Source organism: Rhinoderma darwinii, chromosome 6, assembly GCF_050947455.1.
Source record: "Rhinoderma darwinii isolate aRhiDar2 chromosome 6, aRhiDar2.hap1, whole genome shotgun sequence".
Lineage (NCBI taxonomy): Eukaryota > Metazoa > Chordata > Amphibia > Anura > Rhinodermatidae > Rhinoderma > Rhinoderma darwinii.
The window spans coordinates 63,784,999-63,796,827 of NC_134692.1; the positions used below are offsets into that span (position 1 = coordinate 63,784,999).

Below are 11,829 nucleotides of genomic sequence, written 5' to 3' on the forward strand. Positions count from 1 at the left end.
TCAGAACATTTCTTGATAAATTTACAACAGGGGGAATGTTAGGAAAGTTTTATTTTAAATGTATGTATTGTAAACTAAAGTGTGTATTAAGCTATACAAGTTTCTCTGCAAAGGTTTTTTTGCTGGCAAAGTGTTTAATATGTTATCAAGTAGAGGGGGATGGGCAGTTGAATTCCTTTAGAGAGAGAAGTGAAGTATTTACATAAGTATTGAAGTTGAGTAAAAGAGATAACAAACCTGTGTAAGGACTGGTTTGAACTAGGTTTATCCCATGTATAAAAGCCATGATACTGAAGGTAGCAGCAGGCATTTTGCGATACTGTCTCCTTATCGATAAGAATAAAAGTCGCGCATCTCTGTGCGGTGACTCCTTGAATCTCTTTGATAAGTACATAAATTCTTCTAACAATGGGATTATCTGGGCACTGTAAGGACCAATTAATAAGGCAATGCATGACACAATCACGGAACTGTATTGAACTGATTGGACACTGTTTGGGAATCATTTCCAGAGCACTGAACAAACTATTTATTTTTGCAATTTGTACCACTGCAAAGCAATGTATATTACTGTGCGTGCAGCACAGTGAATCGGTGGATAGTAGAGATGAGCAAATCAATTCTACATTAATCAAATTTGGTCTGAATTTCCCAAAATTTTCGGACTCCACAAATTCCAAATCTTTTTGAGTTTGTGGCATACAAATAAAGCAAAATATCATCAGTCACGATCAACAGTTAACCTTCCCTTTACCCATATTTGTTGCTGTTACTTTTATACTACTAATGCAGGCACTCTCAATTTGCAGTGAATATATTTGGACTGAATCGGACGGCCAATTTGACCTAATTGTACCTAAAATGAATTTCTGGATCTCTAATGGTTAGCACTATTGCCTGTTTTTCAATCTCAGCAAGAGTCCAACTTCTGAATGGTATTGGTGTAGGTTTCCTAAATTGTACTACGGTCCCGTCCCGTCCCCCCCCCCCAACCTCCAAAAACATCCTTGGATATTATTGGCTTAGTTTTAAATTTGCCATAATGTGTATATGTGTGTTAGGGACATTACATTGTGAGTGGTGATATTCTCTTTATAGCGATGTGCAATATGTTGATGCTATAAGTGCAACAGGAAATAAAATAAATAAATTCAGTGAGCAGAAATTTACTATTATGATTTCCAAACCGGTTGAAACAGATAACTTCGTAACTGTACAAATTTCCATCTCTTACCATTTATTATTAGTAAATGATAAATACTTTAGTCATATACGATGTAAATATGGACCATAATTCCATCATACTTTCCTGTGATAAAAAAAATGTAGAATTATGACTATTCCATATAAAAAAAATATGCAAAAATAGAGAAAGCGAGCTGAAATAAAGTAGTTTTATTGTTTCAATTAGTGATCAAATAAGTATATAATGATCCAGCAAAATACTTTTCAATGATTTAAAAGAGACCTACAGTACAGTACCAGAAGAAAACAAAAAAAGGCTCTTCAGTGCATATAAAGAAAAGTTAAAAATTTTTTTTAGGATTTTACTATATGTAAGTTTTGATCAGATTTGCATTTACAGGCCCAAAAGTAGAATCTACATTATTGGATTCTCCTAATGCCCACATGACCCTTCTGATTTCTGTTAGGTAAAATGTGTTATTGAAGACCTTGTAGGAATTTAAATTAGCAAATACATTAATATCAGTAGGTAGGTACAGTAGAATATGTAGATAGATTGTATTTCGAGATGTGAAGCCACATAAGGTCTCCATGACAGAAATCAGAACAGGAAATGTTGTCAAACATTTAGCAATTCAGCCTGTAAATTAGAGATTTTCTTAGAAAAAAAATGATATTAAACACTTTTTAAAGTTTATATTGTACACTAAAGAGCTTTTTATGTTCTCCTCATGAATCTCCTTTAATATTTCCCTCATTTTTAATAAAAATAATGGATATGCTGAAGAGAGCCAATGTTGGAGTTTGTACTAGTAATATTCGATTGAATATTTAATTTATTAATATTTATTTAGTATTTATTGATTGAAATATTAGTTATGTGGTTTCCCTTTTTCTTCGATTATTAGAAATGAAGGACACGCCTGAAGGAGCCAATTCTAGCAGTAGCAGCTCCCCAGTCACCGTATCTCCTGTACTCTCCGGGTCTCAGGTAATACTGACGTCCTCTGTAGTTAGGCTCCTCATAGAACATCCAATATCCATCTTGTACATTGCAGGAGTGGATGTCATTGTAGCGGAATCTCTCAAATACATGAGGACAATCTTCAGTGAACTCCATCATCTGTCCTTTGAACTCTTCTTTCTCATAAATCCTGATTCTGAATGAACCTTGGTGCTGGTAAAACAAATTAGAATATATTACACTATCATCACAGAATTTTTTTGAAATAAAATCTATTGATCCTCGCAAAGAAGAAAATCTATGATGTTTTTATTTATTTTTGAAACTTTTTTTGTGAAATAAAATGTACACCTCAACAGAAATGTCTTCTGCAAAATTAGTGTATTGTATGTGCAATGGAGCTATCACTGGTCAGCTACAGAAATTCAACAGAGACTGGCAATTTGTACAAGCTATGGTCAACAGTGGCAATAACGAATTCCTGCACCTGATTGGTCACTGCTTACAGAGGGTCCAGTTTCTTAAATGGAGCATTTACATATGTAGAAATGAATTGGTACCTACATATATCACTTCATGCACAGTGTATACTATTAGATCCATATTTTTTTCTTATCATGTATTGTATAAGAATTATATTGGATATATATTCAGCCAGGTATTAGATTGCTTAAAGGGTAACTAAATGTTAAAAAAAACTTCTGACATGTCATAGTGACATTTCAGAAGTTTTGATCAGTGGGGGTCCCAGCACTGACACCTCCACCAACCGTGAAAACAAAGCAGCAGAAGCACTCGTGTGAGAGCTGAGCCGCTTTGGCTCTGATCAGCTTTTCTCGGAAAGCTGAGTAGTTGGTGTATGGGACCATAGACTTTCTATTGAGCCTGTACGCCGACTGCTCGGCTTTCCGAGAATAGCCGATCAGAGACAAATTGGCTCAGCGTTCCCCGAGCACTTCTGCAGCTTCATTTTAGCGATTGGTGGGAGTCTCAGTGCTCGGACCCCCACCGATCAAAACTTCTGACATGTCACTATGACATGTCAGAAGTTTTTTGAACGTTTAGTTACCCTTCTGGGGACTCCAGCACTGCTCTCGACGTCACTGTCTATATATGGTCAGTGACTTCAGGGGTTGCCTAACACTGGAGTTCCCAGGTAGAGCATCAGCTTCCCTGGGACTCCAGCACTGCTGCCAGCATCACTGTCACTGTCCATATATGGACAGTAAAGAGGAAAAGAGGCAGCACTCCAAATAATCGTATCAAAAGGATACGTTTATTCACCCATCAGTGCAGTAGGATGCAATATTTCAGCTGCTCAATGCAGCCTTTGAAATGTCTGTATTGTATTGCTTGACAGTGTATTTATACAACCCACAATGGGAGGAGTTACCATCTGAATTTACATCTAATAAAAGTTAAAACTTACAAGTGAACAATTTACTGATCAAATCACCAGATACAGTCAATAGTGTCAGTGTTATAATCTTAATGAACATACATATAAGTGATGATGTAATAAAGGATGAAATTATAGATCTAGCATTTGTCAAATTCATTATCAGGTGTTAAGAATAGTTACATTTTTACAAAAGCACTGGCCAAAATGAGGGAGCAGAACAAAATCATGTACAGATAAAATACGCCATTCAAGCACAGTGGCTCCGGTGACTGTAAATGTGAATGCGCATGTCTAGTAATTGATCATGTGATAGAAAAAATCACACGATCGGCTGTCAAAACAGCCCATGTCTAGCGTCCATCGAGACAGCTAGCAACCCAATATGTATGAGACAGCACACACACAATCATATGCCATAAGTAGGCCAGAATAGAAGATGGCACAAGGAAGTGACCATATGGTCATATCATATCCTATATCCCCTACCATAGTAGGATTTCATTGACCCAACATGAAATGCTAAAAAGAGGCACATGTCTGATAACATAGCATGACACAGCTATGAGAATCCCACGCTATAGAACTACTGTGATGATCATACAGGGTTCTATTAATCCAAAATGGAAAAAGGAAGGGACAAGTCTAATCTGGAAAAAACAAAAATGTTTATATCACATGTGCATAATGAAAAATGATGATAATCAACATATTGGTCCGTAAGTATAACCCTCAACAATGATATGTCCTTCGGTTTGGGTGAGCATTCAGCAAAATAGTCCAAATACAGTTAGATGCTCTGCTCGGGGACTCCAGTACTGCTGCACAGCCATGTGGCGCGTCAGCAATATTAAAAAAGCTACGGGAACAATTCACCGGGTTTGAACTACACAATTTAGTACCGGATTTTAAATTAAAATACATTAGTAAGTGACTTATTTTACATAAAAATATTAATGCAATGCAATTTTTTGTACCCGGATAACCCCTTTAAAGCATAATAGTCGTTTTCCTAAATTTTTTCGTGTAAAACGTTTTTCAATATTACTTAAAAAATCAACAAGAAAACTACAAGAAACTATAAAAAAAAAATGACACTAAATAAGCAGGTAAAAACCACCATAAATTGACACAAAAGGATATCTGTTAGAAACCCACCTTAAAGAGGCTCTGTCACCAGATTTTGCAACCCCTATCTGCTATTGCAGCAGATAGGCGCTGCAATGTAGATTACAGTAACGTTTTTATTTTTTAAAAAACGAGCATTTTTGGCCAAGTTATGGCCATTTTTGTATTTATGCAAATGAGGCTTGCAAAAGTACAACTGGCCGTGTTGAAAAGTAAAAGTACAACTGGGCGTGTATTATGTGCGTACATCGGGGCGTGTTTACTACTTTTACTAGCTGGGCGTTCTGATGAGAAGTATCATCCACTTCTCTTCAGAACGCCCAGCTTCTGGCAGTGCAGATCTGTGACGTCACTCACAGGTCCTGCATCGTGTCGGCCACATCGGCACCAGAGGCTACAGTTGATTCTGCAGCAGCATCAGCGTTTGCAGGTAAGTAGCTACATCGATTTACCTGCAAACGCCGATGATGCTGCAGAATCAACTGTAGCCTCTGGTGCCGATGTGGCCAACACGATGCAGGACCTGTGAGTGACGTCACAGATCTGCACTGCCAGAAGCTGGGCGTTCTGAAGAGAAGTGGATGATACTTCTCATCAGAACGCCCAGCTAGTAAAAGTAGTAAACACGCCCCGATGTACGCACATAATACACGCCCAGTTGTACTTTTACTTTTCAACACGCCCAGTTGTACTTTTGCAAGCCTCATTTGCATAAATACAAAAATGGCCATAACTTGGCCAAAAATGCTCGTTTTTTAAAAATAAAAACGTTACTGTAATCTACATTGCAGCGCCTATCTGCTGCAATAGCAGATAGGGGTTGCAAAATCTGGTGACAGAGCCTCTTTAAGCCCCATGCATACGAGCACGTACTGAGCAAGGACACAATGGACAGTGAGACTGGTAGAATGGCAGTAGTGACAAAACCAGTCAGAAATGCTTCAAGCAAAGTGCTATTCTCTGTGCATTGATCAATGAAGCAGTTTCTGGACTGTATTATATGCCCATACTACGGGCCCTTTAGGCACTCTGTGTCCTGCTGTATGGTGCCTCTGTGATGAACTACATTCTGCTTTAGAAGCAAGGCTTCTAGGGGAGAACAACCCTGTAATATGCCATGAGTGGGAGCCTTTATATGCCTCTGTGTAAATTGAAGGCACTTGGTGGTACAGCGAAGGCCCATATGGGCACCTTATTTGGGATCATTTTGAAACAGATTGGGCAAAAGTACCATAAAAACTCCAACTATAAGGTGATGGTTTAATGAAAAATGTTAAACAACTGACCTGAGGGCTTATGCGACAAGACCTAATGGAGTCATTGTAACCCATCCATTGCTGGAAGTCAGGATACTCTCCTCTTTGAAGGAAGTACTGATGTCCTCTGTAGCTGGGATGTTCATACAAGATCCAGTTTCCACTCTCTACACGGATAGAGTTGCAGCGTCTAAAGTATGAAGACAAGTCTGGGCATTCAGAGTGACACTCATAAGAGCGACCCTGGAAATTTTTGTCCTCGTAGAAAGTAATCTATGAAAATATAATGTGAATGTAAGCATAACAATAATAATATAGTCACACAAAAATATTACTATAGTTTAAACATATTCTTTATCGAAAACATTAATGCTAAATATATAATTTACTCACCTTGCCCATTCTAGTTGATGTACCAGACGGAACTGCTAATTGACTGGATGGAGAGGCCCTTATATACATCCTCTATTGCATGAGGCACATACAGAATTTTGTGCCATCTAAGCAGAATGAATAGCTTTTTTACCTACACTAAAGAGTGTTCTGTGTTTGCTATGACTTTTGTAGTTTTTTGCTTTCACTAAAATTCAAAAGCCTAATGCAGCCAACTATAGAAAATGCTTACGCTAAAAACATTTCTCCTCTAGCCAAGGAAAAAAATAAATTATGTGACACATGTTGTAAATTTTGTTGAATATGAGTAATTATAAAATAAAAGGGGATAGGAAAAGAAACGAAAAAAAAACAATTAAAACAGATATAGATGAAATGAAGATCTCACTAGTGTGTACACAGACTAACTCAAAATAAATTTCAATCATAATCTGGCATATTTAAAGAGCACAGATGCATAAACATGTACAATATGATATAAATGTTAGAAAGTAATTAATCCAGTTATTGCGTATTTGTCTCCCTGAATGATTTCTGTAAATTAACCCCTCAATAATCAAGTAGTTTTAGGCCTATATAGCTAAACACTTTTTAGGGATTGACAGGGCTTTTTATTTCTCTATGTGTATACGCACAGTAAATATATTTTTCAAGTTCAAAAATATGTTTTTTTTTATACTTCAAAACAAACCCTTTAACAGAATTTAAATTTGCTTCTGCTAACATGTCATCTATTTAAAAAATGTATAGCGTATATATATATATATATATATATATATATATATATATATATATATATATATATATATATATATATATATACTGTATCAATTGATTGACATAGGTATATAATAGTATTTTTTTTTTTTTTTTGCTTCTTTCCCAAAAGTTTTGAAATTAAATTATAACGTTAAATATTATAGGCTACTGTTATTCACACAACATTTTCTTCCATGACAATGGTATTTATATGATTTTACATTTTCTTGTACTAATGTAATAATAGTCCAAATTGCCAGGCGTAGTTTCTGGGCCCCAATGCAAAATGTGTAAGAGGGACCTACCTATCATGTGACATTTATAGTACTGGTGTCTTCTTACTGTATGTGGTAGAGGGGCCTTTGAGACCCCTCCGTCAGGAACCAGGGCCCAGATGAGACGGCTTCCTCTTCACCCCTAAAACTACATTGCTGCAGAATGCATTTAAAATCCTACAGACTTTAGGCCTTATGTCTTCAAGCATTCTTTACTGGGACAATGTCTGCACAGATTTTGCTCTGGTGACTCACATTCTGGAACATGTAAACTTTACACCAAGTCCTGTAATGTAATCTGATGTAGGAAAAATATACTGACCCACACTATTATAGAAGCTCATCTATGAAGTTAGGGATGTGTCTGTCAACAAGCTTGTTAACTATTCCTAGTGATAACCAGAAAAAAAATCGTTACTTCTTACTCTAGCTGTGGGTAATATGGCAGTCTATAACCAGCCGGTGGGCCTGGGCTCAAATCATTTATTTGGGTCTTACCGCTGGACCAGGATTTTTCACTCTGCAAATCTGCTTCTCACTGTGTTTGAGCAGCTGATTATGAAACAAGGCTTCTCCCTGCATTAACCCCTTAACGCATTTTCATGTACATGCATGTCACGGTAAGGTCCCCTACCTGCATACCGACAAGCATGTACAGGATGGTGATGACGTGTGCTTAAAAGCTCTGGCGCATGATTACCGCAGGAGCCCAAATGTGACTCAGAGACAACTCCTATCCCGGGCATTTAACCCCTTAAATGCTGCATTTAATAGTGACCGCGGCACTTGAGTGCTTTAACAGAGAAAGGTGGCTTTCTCTGTCACCCAACGGCAGACCACGGATGCCGGGCAGAATTGGGTTCCCATGACAGCTGGGGGCCTGCCATGATTGTATGAATATTAATAGATTGCCTGTCAGTTTACACTAAAATAAAAAAAGAATAAAAATAAAAAAAATGCTCAGTAAAAATAAAATAAAACCATTTTTTCCCCCTAAAATTTGGTTTTATTTTGTAAAAGTGTAAAAAAAAATGAATACACATAAATGGCATCCCCGCGATCATAATGAACTGTAAAATAGAGGTAACGCGTTATTTACACAGCATGAAAATGGAATACACACAAAACCCGCAAAAAATAAGAGTGGAATATTTTTATTTCCACCTCCCCCAAAAAAATATTAATTAAAGTTTAATTAATAAGTCCCATTTACCCAAAATAATACCAGTAAAAACTACATCTTGAACTACAAAAAAAACAACCCCTCATATGGCTTAATCGGCAGAAAAATACAAAAGTTATGGTTCTTGGAGTGCGGCGATGCAAAAGGAAATAATTTTTCCCGCGAACATGTATGTGGCAGCCATTAAGGGTAAGTATGGAGGGGGCTCACAGGCTGAGCGTGCTCCATACTTAGCAGGTGTCGGCTGTGTAATACAGCCGTCACCTCACTGCAACGGTTGGATTCAAAGATCAATTTGATTCCGTCTACTTAACCAATTAGATGTCACGGTCAATCACGTTTACATTGGCAATCACGGTTGGCATTATATATATTTTATACATATACACTACTGTGCAAAAGTTTTAGGCAGTTGTGGAAAAATTCTGCAAAGTAAGAATACTTTCCAAAATAGAAGAGTTAATAGTTGTTTTTTTTTACCTTGTAGTGGAATTGCACAGTAAAATTAACATTTTTGCAGATGATACTAAACTGTGTAAAGTAACTAACACAAAGGAGAATAGTATTTTATGAAAAATGGAGCTGGAAATGTTGGAGGCTTGGTCAGAGAAATGGCAAATGAGGTTTAACACTGATAAATGTAAGATTATGCAATTAGGAAGTGAAAATACATTTCACCATTACATACTAAACAGGAAAGTGCTAGGTAGAACAAACATGGAAATGGGCTTAACAATATTAGTTGAGAGTAAACTTAACTGTTGCTACCAGCTGCTGCCAAGGCAAATAAAATCATGGGGTGCATCAAAAAGGCCATAGATGCACATGACAATAACATAGTTCAACCAGTTTAAAAATCACTGGTCAAACCACACATTAAATATTGCATACAGTTTTGGGAACCAGTGCACAAGAAAGACAGTAGAGCTTGAGTGGGATCAAAGGGTAGGCAACTAAAATAATAAATGGAATAAGTGGACTACAGTACCCAGAAAAATGAAAAAATAGGTTTATTTAGTAGTTCTGACCTTAGGCCTCATGCCCACTTCAGTTTTTTTTCTTCAGGGTGCTTACACATTCATTTCTATGGGGCCATGCACACTTCCCGTTTTTTTGACAGTTCCGTTCGTCTGTTCCGTCAAAAGTAGAGCATGTCCTACTTTTATCCATCATTCAGTGACCGTGGGGCCCATTGAAGGTACAGAGTTCTGTGAACTACCACAACAAGTGTGTCAGGAATTGACCGTCCAACAAGGTTCTAAACGATGTAGTCGAAAAAGAACCGTAGGTCCGAGTACTATGCCATGTTCATGACAGCTAATAGTCGTGGGTGCATGTAGTCGCAACACCCACCAATAGGATGTACAGTAGATGGCCTACTATGAGGAAGGTGTATCCCTTATTAATTATGCAAAATGTAGTAATTTCAACACAAATTTATTTTCATGTAATAAAATTGTGTTACTTTTTTTATTTTATTCCAAGGAACAACCGACAATCTGGAAGATGCCCAGGAAGTTGACAGTGATGCTACGCAATTAGATGAGCCAGAAGCTGAGTCGACTCCACCAACGGAATCTCCTCATGTAGTAATCAAGGACATATTGCAGACATCCGCCACTACTCCGGTCGCTTCAAACGAAGAACCTCGGAGCACTTCATGGCGCAAATGCGGGTATGCTTCGGACAACAGGGCTCTAATTGACTCCCGAGTCCTGGAGTATCTGAACAAAAGTAGTGCTGAAATACCAGAGGAGACATTCCTTCGCAGCCTCACCCCTCATCTTAGGTACCTTCTAGAAGATCGTCGTCTTCGAGTACAGAGAGCAATCATCGTTATGCTCGAGGCAGTAAAGCCACCGAATGATCCAAGGCCCATCTTCCGTGTAGTGGATTTGTGGCGTCTGCATAACAATGAGCCCATTGACAGTGGAGCGCAAAGTTCATACATGGTTATTGCTGAAGCACAACAAACGCGCCATCCTCAATATAGGTCTTCATATGAGTCCTCACCTACCTTGGCATGATTATTATGGCCCTTCATTTAGTGGACAAAGCTTCCAAGCTAACATGGCATACCCCTACCAAGGGCATCATCATGGCCATGCCCCGGTCGACCTGCTCCCTCTCCTGCCGGACCAATAGGTCATGACCTTTTTCAATTGTTATTATTGAATTACTCAGTGTTATTTTTTGGCACCATGTTGGTGAATATGAACCATGTTGGTTTGTTTTCTTTGTTCATTAATATACTTGTTTAACTTTACCTACAAATTTTATTCATTTCTAAAAAAGTGTATTAACCAATTGTGTAGCATACTTTGGTAAGATATGTAAGATGCATGCTGCTCATTCAACACATAATGAGGTATTTGTTTATATTTTTGCAAATTAAATTTTTAGTATAGTCAATAATTTTGGCCTTGACCAAATACTATATTTTTTTATTTTTACATTTGTTTGTGTACAAAATAAAAAATAAATTTTGCAAAATATATAAGCTCACAAGCCCACGTCAAGGGTCATCATTATCTTGCAAGTCTCTACACTAACTAACCAAACAGGTATAATTTAACTAAATAATAACTATAATCATTCTTGAAAATGAAATATTTAAATAGCAGCACCGATAGAGTCCTGCTGCCAGGGAACTGCTCCTTCACGGGTCAGGAAATAGTCCGCATAAATTTCACAGATAGCCAGTCCGTGCAATCCAGGTATTTGAAGGGCCGTCTGATCAAGAGGGACCTCTGCAGAAGCGCCATATTGGTTAACCCCTTAGCGCACCAGGACGCACCGGTACGTCCTGTATTGAAGTGCTTTAAGGCACAGGGACGTACCGGTGCGTCCTGGCTAAAAACTGTCACCCTGTCAAAGGACAAGGTGACAGAACTGTGCTGTCAATTGTTTATGACAGTTGATCGGCACAGTAAGACAGCAGGGGACCATTCACAGCGGTATCCTGCCTGCGATCGCTGTGATTGGTCAGTCAACGCAGACTGACCAATCACAGCTTCATGACGTGGTGTATGTGATGGCGCTGGCTCAGCTTGAGCCAGCACTATCACCGCCGGTAATCAGCTGTCCGGCACCCCTCTGCAACGGCCAGGACCGGAGCTAGGCTCCGATCTGGCCGATTAACTCCTTCGATGCATCGATCAACGCGATCGATGCATCGAAGTGTCTTGTAGCCTGTCGGCAACCACGATGGTTGCCACGGGTGCGGGTGTCAGCTGTTTGTCACAGCTGGCATCGTGCTCTAACGGCCAGGACCGTAGCTAGGCTCC

General features: G+C 38.4%; 1 protein-coding gene across 1 annotated transcript; it reads right to left on the reverse strand.

Annotated features, from left to right (window-relative positions):
- Positions 1 to 2,089: 2,089 nt before the first annotated feature.
- LOC142656341 (gamma-crystallin-3-like) lies at positions 2,090 to 6,334 on the reverse strand. The gene is made up of 3 exons (XM_075831247.1): positions 6,326 to 6,334; positions 5,963 to 6,205; positions 2,090 to 2,362 (listed from the first exon to the last, which is right to left on the reverse strand). Exons 1-3 carry the CDS (start codon positions 6,332 to 6,334, stop codon positions 2,090 to 2,092), a joined length of 525 nt encoding a protein of 174 aa, XP_075687362.1.
- Positions 6,335 to 11,829: the final 5,495 nt, after the last annotated feature.

What these genes read in the sequence shown, in the direction of transcription:
- LOC142656341 (XM_075831247.1), bottom strand. An exon ending in CTTGTCGCATAAGCCCTCAG is followed by an intron (nt 2,363 to 5,962) that starts GTCAGTTGTTTA and finishes TTGTTTTACCAG; the next exon opens with CACCAAGGTTCATTCAGAAT.